This window comes from Alexandromys fortis, unplaced genomic scaffold (assembly GCF_014885135.2).
Source record: "Alexandromys fortis isolate MF-2015 unplaced genomic scaffold, M_Fortis_MF-2015_v1.1 scaffold_108, whole genome shotgun sequence".
Classification (NCBI taxonomy): Eukaryota; Metazoa; Chordata; class Mammalia; order Rodentia; family Cricetidae; genus Alexandromys; species Alexandromys fortis.
This window is the reverse complement of record NW_026067994.1, coordinates 775,189-797,588: the sequence shown is the minus strand read 5'-3', so window position 1 is coordinate 797,588 and position 22,400 is coordinate 775,189. Positions and strand designations below refer to the sequence as shown.

The window sequence follows — 22,400 nt, the reverse complement described above, 5'->3', positions numbered from 1 at the left end:
TCCATGTGCCCTACCTCGGGGGCGGGTTCCCGTGTCCACTATGGACAGGCCTGTGTGCCACTCCAATGCCAAGGTCCCTCCTGTTGTCTCTTGTTGGGGGGTGGGGTGGGGTTGCGACAAGACTCTCCACACAGTCCTGGCTGTCCTGGCACTCATTATGTAGACCAGGCTGGCCCAGACTCACAGAGATCTGCCTGTCTCTGCCTTCTGAGTGCGTGCGAGCCTTAAAGGTGTGTGCTGCCAAACCCAGCCCATTGTCTGTTTTGAACCACACCTACCTTCTTCCTGTCCACCATTCTTCAGTCTCTCATCCACTAATCTGCTTAAGCTTCAATAATGGGTCATTTTTAAAATGGTATCTAAATACACCACATGTAGGATTCAGGGAAAACTGGCTTCGTCCCCTCTGTTTTTCCACTGCGCGAAGTTCAGGGGTAGAGGTATCGTTTCCACCAATAGACGAGTGACATTCTTTTCTCTGATTGAGGAATAACCCACGAAATGTAGGTACCACACTGCGTTTGTGCTCGGGAGGCCCTCGGATCTGCAAACAAAACCCGCAAACCTCCACAAATTGGTGAGATTCTGAAAGCCCTGCTCTGCGGCTCCCAGGCCCGTAATTAAACTGAAGATCTAAGGATAGGTTGGCGTGAAAGGACTCAACATGCATACAGGGAAACCCTTCCTGCTTAGTCCATAATTACAAGCCAGAATCTCGGGAGGTGGCAGCAGTAAGCTGGGGGGGGGGGGGACTTTGGAGCTCCAGCCTTCCCGTGGGACAGACTCCCACTCGCGAGCGCAGAGCCGTTTGCTTCTGCAGGAAATCTCATTCTCACAGGACGCCAACAGCGCAAGTCTTTCCTCTCTCTGGTGTGCTCAGCTTCGGGAAGACCTATCAGCACTCTGCGTGTTCTCGCTCTGCTTTCTCTAGCTAACCATGCTCGATTCCTCCAATCAGGCAAACGGAACATTTCCCAGACCTCTGGCCATCTGCTTTAACCTCATCATTAGTCCTATTCCTGTGAACAAGGTCTACATTCAACAAGAGATCTGACCCAGTGGGTTCCACGGGGCTGCCGGTGGTCAGGGACAGGGACAGCCGTCATCCTTCCTGCTGCATCTCCATCAATCATCCAAGGACACATTCAAGGGGCTCACCCGAGCCATCAAAGGAAAGGAAGGGGTGAGGAAGGCTTGAGGGATAAGCCAAAACGTCCTTTCAAAGAACAGGTAATTAATTAACAAAGGAAAAGGAAGAGAGACAGAAAGAGAAGTCATATTCGTCTGAAAAAGTCACCCATCCCTAGCCACGGAAGACTAGTTCCAGGTTCCACTGGATGCCAAACTCTGTGGGCCTTCAGGTGCAGGCCCTTCCATAAAACCAAGTACTGTTTGCACAGAACCCTGACACACCCTTCTGTACACTTCAAACCACCTCTAAGTGTTAACTGACAGCGTGCTGTGTGTTAACTGGCGTGCTGTGTGTTTCAGAGAAAATAGGCAAGAAAAGCCTACACGGCTGTGTGTTTTTCTCCAAACATTTTCAGCCAGCGGTTGGTTAGCTCTGCAGAACAGATCTGGAGGGTCATAGCAAATTCCTGCCCCCTCTATGACCATCAGATGTCCCCCGAGAACTCTCTGGGACTTTCAGTATGATGGGGGAGGTAAGGAGAGGGACTACATTTTAGCTCCATAGTTCTAGCATGGATTAAGATATTTAATAAGGCTGGGTGGTGCTGGCGCATGCCTTTAATCCCAGCACTCGAGAGGCAGAGGATCCAACACTCTCATACATGCAAGCAAAACACCAATGCACATAAAATTTTTTGCTGTTGTTGTTTTGTTTTTCAAGACAGGGTTTCTTAGTGTAGTCCTGGCTGTCCTGGAACTAGCTCTTGTAGACCAGGCTGGCCTTGAACTCACAGAGATCCGCCTGCCTCTGCCTCCCTGAGTGCTGGGATTAAAGGTGTGTGCCTCCACCACCCAGCAATACCCCAATTCTTATACGAAGAGATGACTTATTAGAAAACGAGCTTTCTGTTATTATCATGAAATACCTTAGATAATCAACTGATAAAGAGAAAGATTCAACTTGATTGACAGCTGTCGTGGAACATCACGGCAAGAGCATACAGCAAAGCAAAATACTCAGCTAGTGGTAGAAAGCTACCAGTGTCCCATGCTCCCCTCAGAGGGATGCCCTGATGACCCAAAGACTTCCTGACCACTTACAAGGATGAAAACCTTAGGGAGCAAGGGGCTGGAGAGATGACTCTGTGCTAAAGAGTGCTTGTACTCCTACCAAGGACCCAAGTTCAGGTCCAGTGTCCACACCAAGTGGTTCCAGGGGCTCTGATGCCCTCTTCGGCCTCTGAAGAACCTGCACATGTGTATTTATACATACAGTGATGCACACACATAAGCAAAAATGAAAATAATTCATAATTTTTTAAATTAATACCTTGAGAAACAAATCCCAGAAAAATTCACTTTCTAATCTGAATCTTTCTATACTGCTTGACTTCAAACCCCTCCCCTAACTTTTGTAAACACAAATAAACAAACCTCAGGAGAGCACTTGGGGGGCAGAGACAAGCTGGTCTCCATAAGTTCAAGGCCAGCCTGATCTGCACAGTGGGTGAGGTCAAGAACAACCAAAGCTAAATAGTAGCCACCGTGGAAAAAACCAGAGAGAAAAAAAAAACATGCATAAACAACAGCAAATTGTTACAACACTTCCCCCTCATTTAAAAATCCTGGCTATCAGGTCTGGAGAGATGGCTCGGTGGTTAAGAGCACCGCCTGTTCTTCCAGAGGACCTGGGTTCAATTCCCAGCACCCACATGGCAGCTTACAAACTTCCTGGAACGCTACCTCCAAGGAATCTGACACCCTCACACAGACATACATGCACGCAAAACCCCAATACACATCAAGTAAAAATAAATAAATCATTTAAAAAGAAACTCTGGCAATCTGGATTGACTATATTTTCTTTGAACATATAATTCCGTAGCCTTTTAATAACATTTTAATTTTTTATTTTACTTATTAGTGTGTGTGAGTGTGTGTGTGTGTGCAAGCGCGTGAGTGTGTGGGTGTGTCTGTGCCCTGGTGCAGGTGTGGCAGTCAGAGTACAACTTTGGAAGTCGGTTCTTTCCCTCCACTTTACTTTGGCAGGATCTTTCTTGTGTTCTGCTAGGCACTGTACTGCAGGCTAGCTGGCCCTTCATCTTTTCAGAATTTCTTCTATCTCCACCTCCCATCACTGGAGGAGCATCAGGATTATAGATACAAGCCACCATACGTAGCTCTTGTGAGTTTCAAGAATAAAATTATCATCATCAGGCTTGTTTGGCAAGCGCTTTTACCTGCTGAGCCATCTTGCTGGCCCTTAAAGATATTCTTTAATAGATCTAAATAAGTATGGTTTGGGAAGAAAGCAAAAGCAAAAACCTTTTCTTTAGACTTGGAACAGCCACATGTCAAATGCCAAGCCTGGCCTCTCACTGTCAGATCACCTCAAAACTCTGGATGTACTGGGGCGGAGCAGGCTCCTCACCCTGCGCTACAGAGGTGATTTCTGGTTCCGCCTGCGAGAGTGGTGTCGCGTGGGTAGCTAGCTTTTCCTCCAGACCCAGATGGACACGTTTCCGTTTCGGCAATCCATCTAGAGGCTAGCAGCTCCTTCTGACTCAACATGAAACCATCGGTGTCACTGGCCTTTCCCTCCCAGTTTAGTGTCCTGTGCAGAGGCCAAGAGGCGAATGCCCCGAGTCTGAAGGTCCCATCTGAATTGTTACTAAAGAGGAAAAGTCACAGTGCCCAGCAGGAAATGAGGGGCAGCCCGAAGGTCACCATCCAGAAGGACCCTCTTTAGCACAGATGCTCAGTCATTTGCAAACTTACCCAACCATGAGACTTCCCAGTCCCTAGCCCTCCATGGTGCCGGGAGGACAGGATCGCTACTGTGTCTTTGCCAGACTAATGGCTTGTGCACAACAAACAAGGTAAGTTCATGAACCGAGTGAGGAATGGAACAAGACAAAAGAAATGGACTGATCTGATTCGCCAGCGTGGGTTGGGTGAACTGTTTTTCAATTTAAAGTTGCGCCACGGGTTTTAATTATGCACATAATAAATGAAGGTGCATTTTGTTGAAAGCCACATTGAAGTCACATCGGCTATGCGCCTAGTCTCCCAGCTAACTTAGTCCATCAAAAGAAAGACCAGACAGGTTTGGAGAGAGATGACTTGGGTGCGCTGGTGCCGGCGCCTGGTGATCACCACTTCTTTTTTTAATGTGCTCACAACGCCCTAATGATGTGTTCTGGGATTTGCTGAGCAGATGCGTCAATCACCCCTGTCTTTGGAACACAATTTTATAATAGCATTGTGGTTAAGCCCATGGGCTTTGAAGTCACACAGATCAAGGTCTGAAATCTTGCTCTACCTCCCACTGCCTTTGGGAAGTTTACACAAGGCCTTTGAGCCTCCGAGTTTTCGCCTGTAAAAACTACGCTTTTAGTTTCTCCCCATCAACGCTGTGGCGAGTGAGACAATGGACTAAAGCGCACGTATTTAGGCAAGGGGAGAAGGGGCTCCATCCACCTTTCTTCCACTGACATCCATGATAGCCAGTCTACCTCAGCATCACCCGCAGGGGCCACAGACAGAGAGATCTAAGAGTCTAACCACTTAGACAACAGGCACAAAACTTCAGAGAAAACCTGACGTATCGCTAAGCTCAGCCAGAATGGGAAGACAAGCACCTCAGAGGAACTTTTGGTCACGACCTGCTTCTAGAAAAGTTGTTGACAAGGACCAGAGGGCTGCCGAGAGGCAGGACAGTTGGCCCACGTGCACAAAGCCCTGGGCTTAATCTTTAGCACTGCAAACAACCACTAAGAAATAGAAATCGCTGATAAATAATTAAATAAAAACTGTATCTGTGGGGAACAGGTACTGACATTTGTTTATCTCTAGTTTAATGACTATTTTTATTGTGTTTTATACTGTAAGTAATTTAGAGATGACCTGAAGTATGTGGGCATGTGTTAGGATTATATGTGAATAGTCAAACTCCACAAAGCAGACTACCGCACACAACAGTATATATATATATATATATATATATATATATATATATATATATATATATATATATCACAGCCCCGGTATGTGGCAGGCTACATACACCAGACCACCTAAAGACCAAGTTTTCGGAACGTCTCCCTACAGTGAATCCAACCATGGCTGTACAATGCCATCTTACAGAAGGCACTTGAGCACTTTAGACTCTGGGATCCGTGAGGGTACTGGAAACAATCTCTTGGATACAGAGGGACATTGTGACCTCTGAGAGGACAGTGTGGGCTCCTAAGTACTAGCAGCAACAGCCAGTGCTGTAGTTGATCCAGTCCTGTGGTCACCATAGAGAGCAAGATAACATCTTTAAGACCTGGACTCTCTGGAGACTCTGTCCCGTTCTCCCTCCCATCTCAAGAACAGCTGCACTTCAGGAGAGAGGAGCCAGCAGCCTGGGGAAGAACAATAGAGAACAAACAGATACCAGGGGAACTCCAGGGCCGCAGGGCTCTGAGGCCACTGTCCACAGAGACCAGGTTGAGGAAGGGAGCAAGACTGCTTCTCCTTCCATAGTCTGTGATGACACCTTAGCCACAGAGGACCCTCAGCAAACCCTCTGGGAACGGGAGACCCAGTCACACAGAGCAATGCTCAGAGTACGGAGGTCCCCTCCGTCTCAGCTTTCCAGACGCCTAAATGAAGCGGCAATCTCAAATGTTCCTAGGAGCCGGGGTAAAGCGTGGGTCCTCCGATACCCACTGGAGAAAACAGCCTTCCTCTCCACTGCCAGCACCCATTCCTTTCCCCCACACCCACACAGACTCCCAGGGCTCGCTGTCCCCTCTATTCTCTCCCTCACCCAGCACCCAGTACTTAGGAGAACAAAGAAAGATCTCTATAGGTGTGTTTTCCTAGTGGGAACGGAAAAGGATCTGAGGGAAACAAAGTGAGCAGGCCACTCATGTTCTTGGCAAAAAAAAAAAGGATCTTTTTCCATAGAAGCTGGAGAAAGGGTGTGTGTGTGTGTGTGTGTGTGTGTGTGTGTGTAAGTAAGTGAAAGAGCTCAGGGAGATGGCCGGCATGGCAGAGAGCTGGGGGTGTTGCTCCCCAGCTCACCCTGTGTGGTGCAGTGCCCACTCTTCAGCCAGGCCTCTCAGCACTTACATAAAGTCAGGATCCCATTTAAAGTGGAGCCTCTTCTGTTTGCATCTCCCCCTCCCCCCAAATAAATCAGCTCCTAGTGGTCTCGGGGCCTTTTAAACTCACAAACCCCTACGGCTCGATCTGAAACCACTGCAGATTGACCAAGGTTTCCCATGCAAACAAAGTACTCCTTTGAATCTTAGCAACAAAGCTGGCCCACACATGCCATCCCATTTCATGGCCAGGAAAACTGAGGTTGACTGGGATTGGATAATATCTCAGATCTCCTGGGTAGGTAGCGGCAGCCCTGGGTTTTGGTCCCATGTTGTCCCCTCTGTCACCACATCACAGATGCCTGCAGCCTAGTACAGCTGCACTGGCCATTCCACACTTCCAGCTTGGGCTAAACAGACGCCTTTTTTCTTTCCTTTCCTTTTCTTTTCTTTTTCTTTTTCTTTCTTTCTTTCTTTTTTTTTTTTTCCAAGACAGGGTTTCTCTGTGTAACAATCCTGGATGTCCTGGAATTCACTATGTAGGCCAAGCTGGCCTCGAACCTGGAAAGCTACCTGCCTCTGCCTCCTGAGTGCTGGCATTAAAAGCGTGTGCCAACACCACCCAGCAACAGATGCCCCTCCAAATGCCCACTCTGTGCTCGTCCATACTACCCACAGTGGCCCTGAAGGCAGGGACTGGGACTTGGATCCGGCTCCACACCTGGCACGTGAGTGGTCACTGGGTACTTAGTAAACACCTGTTATGCAAATGAGTGACTGAATGAATGGGTGAATGTTTGACCAATTAAAAGGTGACTGTAAATATTCAGGGTTGGAAGACCTAGCTCCCAGACACCTAATCTTGACCCACAGCATCTAAGTTCCCAACCTGTCTCTCTACAGTTATGGAACACCGAATCTCACCTTCGGAAATCATTACGGATCATATACGCATTGGGTCAGGGCAACTTCACAGCCACCAGCAAACACATTCAACACGGACTTAACTATTCAGTGAGATCAACTTCTCAGTTCTCACTAGTGGCCGTGACAACTGGCATCTGCACACCTGCTCACACCTGGACAGGGCACACACAGTCCCAAGATATGTGCAACGGGGAAAACAACCCCGTGGAATAACCGTTCCTGTCCATTGGAGTCCCGGGGGCAGACCGGGGACCAGAACAATAAGTCTTAGGAAGGAGGCAGTCAAGACACAAGGAACCCAAAAGCCGCGACAGTGTTTGTCTTGGGACCCAACATGACCTGAGCCAGGCTCTGTGACAGAAGTTACCAGAGAGGCAGCAGCCATACAGGCTGATCAGAAAACATGCCCAGGCGGATCTACAGACCCCAACTGTAAACCGGCACTGCTGGGTGATGCCAGGAAAGGTGCAACCAAGCCTAGGGTGGGAGACGTACTGAAGACTTCCCGGTATGAAAGTACGCTGTGGCGACTCTCTTGTGGACACTCTGCCTCGTGACAAATCTGTGCGTGTCTGCTCACATGTCCCACAAGACAGCAAGTTCCTTAATGTCGCATCTCTCTGAGAGCCCCCTGGGGCAGTGAATGCCTGGCCCGGCACCGTTGGGGAAAAAAGACAAAGAAAAGCACAGAATGAGAAAGAAACCGGCAGAGATGATGTAGGAGTGAATAGATAGATGAATGAGGACCTAGGGGGGAGGAAGACAAGGTGGAGTTACTGATGGAAAGTAATCTAGCAGGGACGAGGGACCAGGGAGGTAAGCCCCACCCGGACTCCAGTTGGGGAGGAACTTTGTGCACCCCCAACCCCCGTGGGGTGTGGTATAGCCCAGAGAGGAGACTGAGTTCAGTCCCCAGAGGACCCACTTTCATTATTAGCAACAGTCTTTGAAAGGGAAGTCAGGAAGGGCAAACTTGGAAGAGGAGAAAAACAGTCCAGAAACGAAACAGCACACAGCAGGAAGCAGGGGCCCCGAAGCAGGCAGTTACTAAGGATTCCCAAACGCCCAACTACCGAAAGGAAGAGAAGGAGGCAGCAGGTGGGAAAGGCTGGAATGCATCTTACAGCACTCCGGCCACAGGGAGTGAAAAGTGGAGACAGTAGACACCCCACCCCCACCCCACACCCATCCCCCCGCCCCAGATCTCATCTTCTGCAAGTCAGTACGGAAAGTGTGCATGAAAAAGTGTCAGAAGGGGAAACCGGGCTCCAGCAAACTGCCTCGCTCAGAGCAACAAGCCTCACTCACCAAGTAAGTCTCTTGCCGTTAGTCCCACCGGAGCACTGCCCCCACCCCCACCTTGTGTGTGTCCTTCAGTAAAGTGACCGAAGCCCTCCCTCTCTCTGTACAGTAAAGGACAATGCTTTGGAGGTCTTTCAAGAGACTTCTCCGGGCTTCTGCTTCCTGCTTCTGTATCTTCCAAAATCTAGTTAAAGGTTCCGTCACCACTGCCCAGACAGGCACCTTCTCAAGGGCCAACAAGCCCTCATCTCCACGCTGTGTGTGGACAAACTGCTCTGAGATTACCCCCACATAAGAGCCAAAACACCTTCTGACCAGGAAGACCCAGAACTCAGGCAGAAGCCAAGGAAAGACAAGTCTCCAACCCCTGGATGTGTCCTTGACGTAGCCCAGATCGCCCACTCAGGGCACTATAACCCAGAACGAATGGGACCACCACGGAGGTTCTCCTTCAAGCCAGGGAGAGGGCAGGAGGCAGGAGTAGCTCCCCGACGCCTCCAGGCCCTGGGGCTTCCCGCTTCCTCGGTGGCCGGTGCGAGGCAGATCTGGGGCCGAGGTCCGGCCAGCCCCGCCCTGCAACCAGCGGCCAGGCACCCACCGAACAGGAAATTCCACCTGTGCGCCCGAGCCCGGGCCACCCACGGGTCGTAGAGCGGAGCTCAGGCGAAACCAGGAACCTCGCGCAGGTGCCGGTGTGCGAGAATCCGGACGGTGGACGCCCAGCCCAGGTTCCCCGCTCCCGCGTCCCCGGACCTCGTTCACCTCTCGCCGGGAGCTGTACTTAAGTCCCTCGCTGAAGACCTTCGAACCCCCTCCGGCCTTGCGGCCCCGATCGCTCCCCATCGTCTCGGCGGCCCGATCGCCGGTCTCAGACGCGTGGTCCCTGCAGGCAGCCGACTACCATGGCCCGCGGGGCGTTGGGGACACGAGGGACGCGGAGTGCGAGGAGAGGTATGGGCCAAGTTCCGGGGCAGGCCCAGCGCGCCCGACCGGCGGCAGAGGCTCCCGTTCTCATCCTTCCTCCCCGCGCAGGTAGTTTCAGGGTGTGGCCTCCCCGGTTGCCCCGCCTCCAGCCTGCCAGCCCCGGCGCCCGCACACCTGTTACGACCGGTCCCGCCCTCCGCCATGCCCCCCCCCCCAGGAAGCTCCTCCCCTCCGGCCAGAACCCCCGAAAAGGAGCACCGCGAAGTGCTGGTGCTTTCTTTCACACAGGTGGCTCTTTCTCCTGGGGCGCAGCTCTTCCTCGTGGCCCTTTGATACTGACCAGCTCTCCACCATGCCCTTAAGCAACTTTAATCTCTCTCCCCTGGGCCTTTCCCTAACAATCATCTTGAAAGAGATGCCTGTGTCCCAGTCAGTACCACCAAAATCCCAGCCAGCTGCTGTAAGACCCAGTCTTCCACTGCGTGCCATGTGCCGCGGACAGACGCAAGGACCTTCCTCCTCTGGGGACAGTAGCAGCTTCTTCGCTGTGGGAGGCGCTGACTGTGGCCTGTGCCCAGAGAAATAATAGTCGATCCTTAGAGTCATCCTCCAACTGCTTGTCACATCAGATACTGACTGCAGATCCCTCTTGAAAAGAGACTTTCCTGCATTTTTTTTTTCGAGACAGGGTTTCTCTGTGGCTTTGGAGCCTGTCCCGGAACTAGCTAGCTCTTGTAGAACAGGCTGGCCTCGAACTCACAGAGATCCACCTGCCTCTGCCTCCCGAGTGCTGGGATTAAAAGCGTGTGCCACCACCTCCCGGCTTCCTGTATTTTTATAATCCTTTCTGACCCCTAAACACCAAGGACCCCAACATTTCCTCGTCAGCCTCCTTTTCTTTTTCTTTTCTTTTTTTTTTTTTCCTTTTCTTTTTCTACACTCCCTTTAAGCTTTCATGGTAGTGGCTGTTGTTACATTTATCCGAGTATCCGGGAACAACTCGCAAGGACTCAGGTCCCTCCTGTCACCATGTGGGTTCTAGGAAAGGTTAGGCTTGACAGTAAGAGTCCTAACTGGCTGAGTCACCCTGCAGGCCCATTCACTTTCCTTCTGGACAATTCACCTCCAATAAGGAAACCCGCTTTCCCAGAAGACACAGCAGAAGCGCCCGTGCCCGGTCTGCTTTAGCAGCCACCTGGGTACTTCTCCACTAGTACCCTGCAGTCCTGGGCAGTGAACCAAAACTGCTGAGTCTGCGGCGTGTGCTAAACACTGTCCTGCGTTTTGGGAAACAAGAGTGGGATAAAACTGCAACCCCTACTTTGAAACCAACAAGTCCCAGGTTTCCATCCAGAACTCACCCATCTTCTTTTTTTTGTTTGTTTGTTTTTGTTTTTTGTTTTTCGAGACAGGGTTTCTCTGTGGTTTTGGAGCCTGTCCTGGAACTAGCTCTTGTAGACCAGGCTGGTCTCGAACTCACAGAGATCCGCCTGCCTCTGCCTCCCGAGTGCTGGGATTAAAGGCTCACCCATCTTCTTATAACAGTATAATCTCCGTGAGTCTGTGTCATGCAGCAGCTACAATAAGCAGAGTCCCCTGCTGACTCCAGATATAAGTGATATGTGACAACTCTGGTGACATTAGACCAATGAGAGCTGATGGTTGTGTCTTCTGACAAAGACCTGTCCTATCTCGATGGACAGACAAGTCCCACCACGAGCCTCTTCTTTCCCCGTGAGCCGGAACAGGGTCTGTCTGTTCCTCTATCGTTACATTGCCGTGTCTCACTGACCTGAACCCTCCAAGTCTGAGTTATGTCCATTTAATGAATAGGGAAATAAGTCTGCCATCCTTCTGCGTACAACGGAAGATACTGAGAACTAATTCCCTGCTTTGGATTGCGACGGGCACAGCACCCTTAATTAGGGGATGACTGAAAGTTAGCCAGATCGGAGGCAGCAAGGACTCAAAGGTACTCTCTGTACTGAACCTGCTCTTCTGTTGTGAAAGGGTGACTCATAGTCTCTCCCGTGTGGCCAGAGTTTCATCCCTTGTCTCGGGGGGCTCAGTGGACATCTTGTCTGCCAAAGGCATCCGTGTGGTCATTTGAAGGTAAGGCAATGCCACAAATTTGTTGTAAACCCGGAGGAAGAGTCACCTTCCTGTGCTATGCATACCCTATGTGCATGCCTGCGACATCTATGTGACCTACAGGAGGACAGAGCAAACTTTAGTCTGACATCTTAGAACTGTTTGGTTTAATCCATTTATAGGATATATAAGCTGGGCGTGGTGGCACACAGGGCCAGCCCTGTCTACATACTGAGCTCCAAGTCAGGCAGGTTACACAGGGAGACCCTGTCTCAGAAAATAAAATAAAATAAAATAAAAGTATACAGAATGTTAAATACTTTCGTCTCTAAATTGTCAATGAAGAATCCTAAGAACAGCCAGTGTAAAACCCCAAACCTGAGATGTAACTCAGAGATAGAGTACCTACCATATGAGTGTTTATGCAGTTGACACCCACAATTACATACACACGCACGCGCACACACACACACACACACACACACAGTCTTCAGCCTCTGCCATCTCTCGCTGTGCTAGGATAACTCACAGCCCGATTAGTCAGTCTTTACCACGTGCCTTTCCCGCTGCATTACCTTGCCCGCCCATATCCGAAACCAGCTTATTCCAAAGCAGCTATGATATCTGTCCCTGGATTTCTCAGAGCACACTGCCTGCTGGGAAAGTCAAGTTCACATTCCTAGGACCCTCTGAGGAGTTCTCCAGCTCATGCATGTCTTTGGGGCACTTAAAAGGGTGGACATATGTGGGCCTGACTCTGGCGAAACCACCTACCTAGGCTGGTGATGATACGGGAAGGTGGAGCCATGGTGTGGAGACCTAGGTCAAGCTTAGCGTCTCCATGACTCTGTTACTGGGAAAGACAACAGGACCAAGAAGTCTGAGCGCCACTCCTTCAAGGAAGAGGAAAAGCCTGAAGCAGGTGGGGGAGAGCCGTAAGATGAACACTATGAGAACCCTCATTCATGAGTGTCTCCGCATCCCCTGGTGTGAGAAGGGGTATCAGTCTGACAACTTCTTATGGCTCTTACCTGTGCTAGTTGCCTTGTGTGATAAAATGCACCTTGTAAGCCCCAACTGTGTAAAAGTCCCCATGCTAACTCAGCCTGTTCCCTTCCAAGCCCCGACTCTGACAAATCACCCCATTTGCCACCAGCACTCCCCCCTTGTTCACCAAAACCACTTTGCCTACTCGTGGTGAGACCCCAGTTCACCTGGCACCTCACATCCGTGACGTTTTCCCCAGGCATAGCCAAGCTCTTCTCCTGGAAATTGTTGCATATTTTTGTCTTCCTGCGATACATAAGGACTCTCAAAAGGCTGTTGCAAAACAGAATGAGCGAATGGCAGTTGTCCGTGAAGCTGAATATCCGTCTATTAAGCCCTTGCTCAGGCTCTTGTTGAGTTTCTTCACTTACCACTTAGAAACAAAAGCACATTGTAATTTTATGAGGATTACGCCGAATGGATTGAACTTAATTAGCATAGGGCTAAACAACGTCTGTCATGCAGAGTGTACTCAATACCTTGATCCCACACAGTCATCCCTAGGAAGGATTTTTGGCTGCCTCCTCTCTTCCTCGGGATTTGTAATGAATGCATGGTGTTTGAATAGCCACATGAGTGCCTTCTATGGGTAAGACACCTATGTAGTTCTGTGAGCTAAAAAAGAACGTTCTAAAACCCTGAGACGGGCTATGAGCCACTCACTTGCAGCAGAGAAGCACTTCTGAGCACCGTCTCACGTCTGTCTGCGTCTCACGTCTGTCTGTGGCTCTGGACAGGCCATCTCAGGACTGGCCATCTCATCATCTCTCCGGTCACCCGGCTCTAGAAGCATTGCTGATGAAGCATTGCTGACGCCTTCCCTTACCTCTCCCACCCACCCACAGACAACAGATGCACAAATCTGATGCCTGATAGTTCTTTGGGGCAATCTCTCTGCTCCAGCCCAAGCTACCATCATCTCCTCCATAAACTCCTCATTCCTCCCGGAAGGCTCCGCTTTATACACTCCACTCCACTCGAATCCGTGTGTTTCTTTTGTGATGCCCGGAATCAAACTCAGCCGTCTTGCGCTGTAGGCAAGCATTCCACACACGGAGCCACATTCCCCAGCCTAAGTCCAGTCTATTGGGATCACAGTCAAAGACAGAGTGTATCCAGTCACTCTCAAAACACAGAACTCCCAAAGGCAAGGATTAGCATCTGTCTCTCTAGCACACACAGCGAGTCATAGTTACTAAAAGGTGACTATGTAAAAATATCAATAAGCATTTTCCAATTTTTTGGTATCTAATTTTTCAGTAATAAATATAGTGAAAATGCAGAAGATAGCATAAGATGGATATTGTCTACCCCCCACTGGCTACTGTACGGCAATACTCCTGGGTTGGACAGCTAGATGAGAAAATACAGCCGGGCGCACGCCTTTAATCCCAGCACTCGGGAGGCAGAGACAGGCGGATCTTTGTGAGTTCGAGGCCAGCCTGGTCTACAAGAGCTAGTTCCAGGACAGGCTCCAAAGCTACAGAGAAACCCTGTCTCGAAAAACAAAACAAAACAAAAACAAAAAAAAAAAAAAAAGAAAATACAGGTCCTCTGTCTCTCTCATCTAAAATACTTGAGCTTTGAGCCCAGAAGGGATGTAGGAATATTTGCATATGCATAATCCTGTTTTTAGGGCAGGACCCAAACTCTAGCCACAAAGTTCTTTACTTTTCGTATATAGCTAGCTATAGCTACATGCACAGCTGAGTGCCATCTTATCCATCTTAGCCACCATTTCTACTGCACGTGCAGCCCATCCCAGGTGTGGGCTTTTCTACCTGTGGCATATTGGCACACCAGGATGGTCATTTGTTTGAAGACAGGGTCTTATTATTATTTTTCATTATTATTTTTAGACAGGCTGTCCTCACATTCATCTTTCTCCTACCTCTATCTCCCAAGTGCTGGGATTACAGGTGTGCACCACCATGTCTGGCTCTACTTTTTCTTGTTTTGTTTTTTAACTTTTCCTTTACGATGTGTTCACTGAGGGCTCCCACTGTTTCCCGTGCAGACGGTCCTGCAGCTGCCATGTTGTTCATGGTCTAGACTTTCATTCTGCTCACTGGGCTTGCAGGAATCTTGGTTTTCCCTTAAAAAAAAAAAAAAAAAAAAAAAAAAAAAAAAAAAAACTTTGCCAGACCAAGGCTTATTTTTTATCCATTTGTTTGTGTGAACACTCTCTGCCTCAGTGGCACTTGTGTTAAGGGAAGAGGACAGCCTACTGAAATGTTTCTCTCTTGCTTCTGTTTTTCGGGGAAATGATTTCACAGGGAATGTTTTTGTTGTGTGTTTTTTAATAATTATTTTTATTTTACGTGCATTGGTGTTTTACCTGGATATGTCTGTGTGAGGAACCGGAACTGGAGTTAGAGACAGGTGTGAACTGTCATGCATATGCTGGGAATTGAACCGGGGTCCTATGGAAGAGCAAGCCATTGCTCTCAACCACTGAGCCATCTCTCCAGCCCCCTACAAGGAGTGTTTTTTGCTTTGCTTTGTTTAGTATTTAATATGGGGTTCTAATCTGATTATCTCTTGTTTTCTAGTATATGCTTCATGCTTCAATTCTAAATTCATTAGGAAGTGGAAACAGTAATATTGAACCCATCATTTCTGTTTATTGACCTGTAGGAATACTTAGAAAGTAAATCTTCACAACATCTGCTTAGTTACCTCATGATAATACCAGTGTTTGCACATCTGTGCGCATGCACGGCACACACACACACACACACACACACACACACACACACATGCACAGAGGATGGGAGGAAGACAGTAAGGAAACCTCTGCTCATCTCTTCCTTCATTAAACGGGCATAAAGGGTTCCTTGGTATCTTCCAAGGGAATTTAGTAGCTTTCGGGCACTGTGACAATTGTCTTACAAAGACAATGGACTTACAAAGAAGGCAGCTGCATTTTGATGTGCTGCTTTGGTATGTGGTCAGTTGTCTGCATTGTTTGGGGCCTGCAGTGGCATGGGATAGTGCGGTGGAAGCATGTAGTGGACTAGAACGGCTCATCTCAGGATGAGAGCGAGAGAGAAAAGCCAGCGTCCCACAATCCTGCTCAAGGGCATGCCCCCAGAGACCGGATGATTTCCTATTGGGCCCAATTGATAAATTTCACTGCCTCTCAACAGCACCACCAGAGATCCGGCCTTTAACACATAGCTAGTGGTGACCTCTTTATACCCAATCTATTGCAGACTAATTAGCTTTGTTTTATTTTTTTTTTTTTCCACAGAATTGGGGTTTGAGCCCAAATGCCACACCACTGGCAAATGCCACACCACTGAGCTACACTCCTCACACAATCTGTTGCTTTGGTAGGATAGGAGGCTGGGACTTACACTTGGTTCACGGACATCCTTGAGCATTTGTGTTTCAAGAATGCCCTCTTCGACCAATGGGAGTTGCTTTCAGCTGCCGAGAGTCCTTTGACTCGGTCCAGGCATCTTTATAGACATATCTCTTCTTCCTGGTAGGACTTTACACATTGACTGCGCTCATGGCTCACGTCACCCACTAGCCATTGCTTTAATATATCTTGATGTCATGTAGAGAATAAATGTTACGGTCTTAATCTGGGCACAAAGCATATGCCTTGGTCTTTTGGTCATTGTTTCTTGGGTTTCCAGTTAGAAAGGTAGGAGGTTTTGTTTGTCTTTTTAAAATTTGTTATTATTACCATCATCATTATTATTATTTATTGATGCTGGAGGCCAAAGCCAGAGCCACACTCATGCTGAACCATGTGCTGTAACATTGAACTACAGCCCTGGTCTCAGGAAGATGGGACCTCTAAGAAATAAAGTACTCTTCATGTTCCAATTGAGACCGCCATTTACGATGTAGGGCCACACGATATTAACTCGTTCTATGTGTATTTTTCCCCACTCACAGAGACCCCTCACGTGACTGTTGTTGCTGCTCTAGCCACACTGGGGATTGAACCTGAGGTCTCGGGCATGCTGGGCCAAGTACAGTCCCAGCCCTCACTTTGGTTTTTAACCTTAGCCTTTTATTTTTAAGTATTTCTATTATTTTTTCTTAGATTCTTAAAATTTTTTCAGTGTCCTATCTGTCATGTATTTTCTATGTGCACCATGTGCGTGAACCATGTATGTGCGCCATGTGTGTGTACCATGTGTGTGCACCTCGTGTGTGCCTGGGGACCACAGGAGTCAGAAAGCGGCATCAGATCCCTTGGAACTGAAGCTACAATGGTTGTGAGCCACTATGTGGGTATTGGGAACTGAACCCAGGTCCTCTGCAAGAGCAGTAAGTGTTCGTAATTGCTGAACCATCTCTCCAGCTCCCTTAGCCCTAGTTTTTTGGGTTTTGTTTGTATTTTCCTTTTTTTGTCTTTTGAGACAGGTCTTTTCTGTGTATCTTTGGTTGTTCTGGAACTCTATAGACCAGGCTAGCTTCGAACCCACAGAGATCACCTGCCTCTGCCTCCTGGGTCCTGGGATTAAAGGCTGCAACACCATGCCCTGCTTGTTTGGATTTTCAAGACAGGGTTTTTCTATGTAGCCCCACCTGTTCTGGAACTTGTTCTGTAGATCAGGCTGCCCTTGAACTCAGAGATTTGCTGGGATTAGAGGCATGTGCCACCACCACCTGGCTAAACCTAGTTTTTAAAGATAAAGGCAACAGGTAATTTCTTCCAGGAGAGGTCAGAGAACTTGTCCTTAGTGGAGTTTGCCCACACCCCAGCTGACGAACAGAGCCCTGTGTGACCAAAGAAAAGGGCAGGGGCAGGATTTTTTTTTTCCCTGTTGAGATTTTTTTTTTAAATGCATGTAGTGTGTTTTGGTCAAATCCATCTCCCATGACCACCCCTCCAATTGTTCTTCTGCTTCCCCTCCCCAATAGTTCCCATTCCCAATGTCATGTGTCTTCTTACCTACTAAATCCACTTAATGCTCACAATACGTTCATGGATGTGGGGCCATCTACCGAGCATGGGCAGACTCTCGGGCTGTGTAGCTGAGGAGAACTGACTTTCATTCTGTCTGGTTTGATCTTGAAGTCTTGTGCATGCTTGTCACAACTGTGAATTCTTATGTACAGTCGCCATTATGTCCTGCAGTGCACAAAGCCTGTCTGCCCTCCGTGCACCACCATACAGTTCCCGAGATTCAGACAAGGGGCTGGAGGTTGAAACATACAGAAACACGCAGAGACAGACAGAGACACGGACCTCTAGTCAATGGTAAGAAGCCCTTTATTCAATAGCACCATGGAGGCTTATATACCCAACAGTCAGGTAGGCCAACAGGTGAAAACTTTATCCTCTGATCCTCAAGGCCAAGGCAACACGTGCTCATGAAGCAGAGCTGGTAAACAACTTTGACACGGCCTTTAGTAACTCAAATCAGAAGGAAAGTAAGGATTTCTAGCAGAGAAGAGCAACTGGAGGCCAGGACTCCAAATGGTCCCAACAGTGTCCAGAAGATACTCTTTCCTATAGCCATCGACCACCTCTGGATCCGAAAATCTTTATACCCACTCCTCTACCATGAACTCAGAGCCCTGAGTGTAGCACAATTAATAAAAACCCGCAGACAGAAATTGGGCTTCAACCTAAAGGTCAGAAAAGGAAAATAGCCAGCCACTGGCTCTTACCTCTACCTTAGTCCGAAGTGGTGATCCTGCCTCCAGGAATCTCAGGATGAGACTGTGTGTGAGAGCTGTCTTCTCCCGTTTTGTATTCCTCTCTAGCATGCACCACTACCGTCCGGTTTCTATGGCAAACTAGTGCGGCTACTGGGATTAAGGGTATGTGTACCACTGCCTGGTCTGTAAGGCTGATCTGTGTAGCTGTTTTAGTCTCTGAACTTCAGGCAGGCTTTATTTATTAAAATACAAATAAAACACCACTACACTTGAGGAGTAGGGTGATGTCCCGTTTAGAGCTGTGCACTCGGAAGTCTTATTCTGTGCATGATGAACAGTTGTGTGTCTCCATGTTAGTTACCATTACTGCAGAAGAAGCTTCTCTGTGGGAGGTTGGGAGATGCACTCGTCTAGGGGTTTAATACTAAGGCCATTTAGCAATCAGTTGTCTCCTAGGGCCCATGATCTACCCTGTGAATGGTGCCACATATGAATTTCATCTTGTGGAGTGGGTCTGAAATCCAAATCAAAAGGCAGTTGGTTACTCCCATAATAATCACGCCACTATTGCACCAGTTGGTAATGCCAGGTTGGTCATTTTTGCAGTTCATAGATTCACATCTGGGTAAGACTATTGATTACTTCTCCTCCCCTGTAATGCACATAGTACCTATGGAAGTTAGCCAATAGGGATGAAGCTTCTAGGTCAGTACCAGCTTGATTTCTCAGTGCCCTATGACTTAAGTATGCAGTACCTTCAAAAATAGAATCTTTTTTTATTATTGATTTTTATTGAGCTCTACATTTTTCTCTGCTCTCCTCCCTTCTTCCCCCTCCCCTTCGGCCCTCTCTCAAGGTCCCCACGCTCCCAATTTACTCAGGAGATCTTATCTTTTTCTACTTCCCATGTAGATTAGATCTATGTAGGTCTCTCTTAGGGTTCTCATTGTTGTCTAGGTTTTCTGGGACTGTGATTTGTGGGCTGGTTTTCTTTGCTTTATGTTTAAAAACCTACTCGAGTGAATACATGTGATAATTGTCTTTCCGTGTCTGGGTAAAAAGAGGATCTTACCCTCAAGTTCTGGAAAGTAAACAAGAGAATGGCAATAGCCTGTAAAGTTTGGGAGGTCTACAGAATCCCACTGGCAAATAACTGGAAAGCATGTAAACTATACCTGGCACTTAGCCTTTATTTCACTTGAGACAGGGTCTCACTAAGTAGCCTTAGTTAGCTTGGAGCTCACTATGCAGACCAGGACCTTAAACTGACAAAGAGATCCACCTGCCTCCGCCTCCCAACTATTGCGATTGCCAGTTGTGGTGGCACACTGTGTCTTTCCTTTGATAGCCTATGATATCTAGGAAAGGCTTTGTTTTCCTGCTATAGGGCAACTCTTACACACACACACACACACACACACACACACACACACACACAGAGGTATGTATGCATGCATGTATTTTAGGAAGCTTCTACAGTATTAGTTTTCTATATGGTATTTTCAGGAGTCTTTAGTATTTGTTATCCCACCCTCTACCCCACTTAATTCCTCTTGTTTCACTTTTCACAGTTGGGGATAATGAAATGATTCTAAGCAAGTCACATGGTGTCTTGGAGACCCAGAGAGGCAGGAGGGGAAGACACTGCCAGGAATAAGATCCATCACACCGAACTGCTCCTACCGCTCATTCATCACAGAGCTCGACATCTGGACAGCAGCCAGGATGCCACTGTGGTTCACAAAACCAGGGGTTTCCTCCTTGACTCTCGGAAAGCAGATTCTCTGAACCTTTGGAAAATCTCTTCCGGGCATGTCTCACTGGGTCGGTGGCCAGAGAGCCATGTAAGCCAAGAACTGTCTAGTCAAGACGGTGCAAATTCTCCAAACAGGGCAACTTAAAAGCCAGAGTCAAGTTCAAAGCTTTATAAATGCGGATGACTGATGGATCCATGGCTTGGGTTGCAAATGTCCCCAAAGGCCCCTGTGCTGAGGCGTTCTTTCATCCTGTGGTGCCCTAAGGAGGTCTGGGACCCTTTGGGGGGGGGCGGGGTGGAGCAGTTGGAGTTAGGTCACTGGAGGCCTGCCCTCAGGGAATACTGGGACTCCAGCCCTGTTGTCTCTCCTTCCCTTTCCTCTATGACATACTCCCACCTTGTACTAAGCTGCTGTAGACCCAAAGCACAGCAGCCAAATGACCATGGGCTAGAAAAGCCGTTCTCAACCTGTGGGTCTCAACCCCCTTGGAGAGCAAAATGCCTTTTCACAGGGGTCGCATATCAGATAGTTATGCTATGATTCATAAGTAGCAAAATTAGTTACACAGTAGCAACAAAGTATCTTTATGGTTGGGGTCACCACAACATGCGGAACTCTATTAAGGGACTGCAGCCTTAGGAAGGTTGAGAACAGTTGGGCTAGAAGCTCTGAAACCACGAGCCAAAATAAGCCCTTCCTCTCCTGAAGCTGTCTCAGGCACTGTCTCGGCAACGGCAAAGGCAACGTGAACACACTGACGTGTTCACTTGGGAGCTGTTCTCAGAGCACCCTGGGCTAGTCCATGCACCCCTTCTCTGACTTCTCCTGCCCTGTCTACCTCCTCAGGACATCTAGGCTCATCCTTCCTACAGTGTGTAGCTATGCCGCAGCCTACTGCCTGGTCCACAGTGCCACGTAGGCTTTTATGAAAATCAAAGTCCACTGAGTCATCCGATCACACACTTCAATCAGTCCTTAGGTGAAGATGCTTATCATTTGATAAAGACCTGGTCAAACCAGGCGGTGGAGGGCGTGCCTTTAATTCTTGCACTTGGGAGGCTGAGGCAGGTTGATCTCTGTGAGTTCAAGGTCAGCCTGATCTATAAAGGAGTTCCAGGACAGCCAGGACTGTTACACAGTCTCAAAAAACTACCCAACCAACCGGACAAATAAACCATGGCCAAGTAATTTTTTTTACAATTTTATTATCAAATATATACACATGTATATACATATACATATATACATATTAACACCACACACACACACACTTTTGTCTGCATACATGTCTGTGCATCACATGCATGTCTAGAAGCCCTGCAGAGGCCAGAAGAGCGTGTTAGATACCCTGAGACTGAAACTATTATTTTTTTAAAAAATAATAATTTATTTTTTATCTTATGCACATTGGTGTATATGTCTGTGTGAGGGTGTCAGGTCCCTCCCCTGAAACTGGAGTTATAAATAGTTGTGAGCTGCCATGTGGATGCTGGGAATTGAACCAGGGTCCTCTGGAAGAGCAGTCAGTGCTCTTAACCGCTGAGCCAGCTCATGGAGGTTTTTTTTTTTTAAATTTATTTATTTATTATATATACACTTTCCAGGATACAGTGCCAGATCTCATTACAGATGGTTGTGAGCCACCATGTGGTTGCTGGGAATTGAACTCAGGACCTCTGGAAGAGCAGCCAGTGCTCTTAGCTGCTGAGCCATCTCTTCAGCTCCTACTTATTTTTTAAATCATAAAAACCCTGGAGCTATCCTGACATCAGTCAGTGAGCAGATTCTCCACCACTCCGGGGGCTGGTAATTCCAGGTGCCTACCACTACAATGGTTCATGCAGTGCTGGGATTTGAATCCAGGACTTCCTCCTGGACAAGCACTCTTCCAACCTAGCTACATTCCCAGCCCATGAATCACCCACTGCCCACATATGAACGCTGTCTATACTGCTTTCCCATTAAGTTACTTAGTAGCCATTCCAATTATCAGAGCAACAACACTGTATCACAGTGCTTATGTTAACGTAACCCTTACCCAGTGTCACGGTGCCCGCAGCATCTACCTCACTTCATCTGACCACACAGGCACTGCATGACGTCACATGACCTCAGGAGAAAGGATGAGCCCAGCACCGAGAGAACATTTGCATAACTTACTACAGCAGTTTTAACTGTCCCATTCTTGCCAGTCTCTTACTAGTACCCAAATAATTGGGTATCAACTTATAAGGAAAAAAGGCAGCAAACTGAAAAACCAAAAAAGGAAAATTGCTCAACCATGACAAGCCAAGGAGAGAAAAATGGGGAAGCTGAAGCCCCACAACCTCCTTCAGAGGCACCCCTAGTGACTTGAGGACTTCCCACTACATCTCACTTTTTTGTTATTGGGATTTTAGTTATTTTTTTCATTTATTTTATATACTGACCAGTTCCTGCCCCACCCCTGCTATTACTCCTCCGACTCCATTCAGAAAGGGGCAGGCCTCCTATGGAG

At 48.0% G+C, this 22,400-nt stretch overlaps 1 protein-coding gene across 1 annotated transcript in view; it reads right to left on the bottom strand.

The window, feature by feature from the left end:
* Window positions 1-9,486, bottom strand: part of St14 (ST14 transmembrane serine protease matriptase) — a 37,288-nt gene extending 27,802 nt beyond the window's left edge. Inside the window, exon 1 of the mRNA XM_050160041.1 lies at window positions 9,216-9,486. Within this exon, the coding sequence (XP_050015998.1) occupies window positions 9,216-9,296 (81 nt within the window). The 5' untranslated portion in view covers window positions 9,297-9,486. The remainder of the gene's footprint in view (window positions 1-9,215) is intronic.
* Window positions 9,487-22,400: the final 12,914 nt, after the last annotated feature.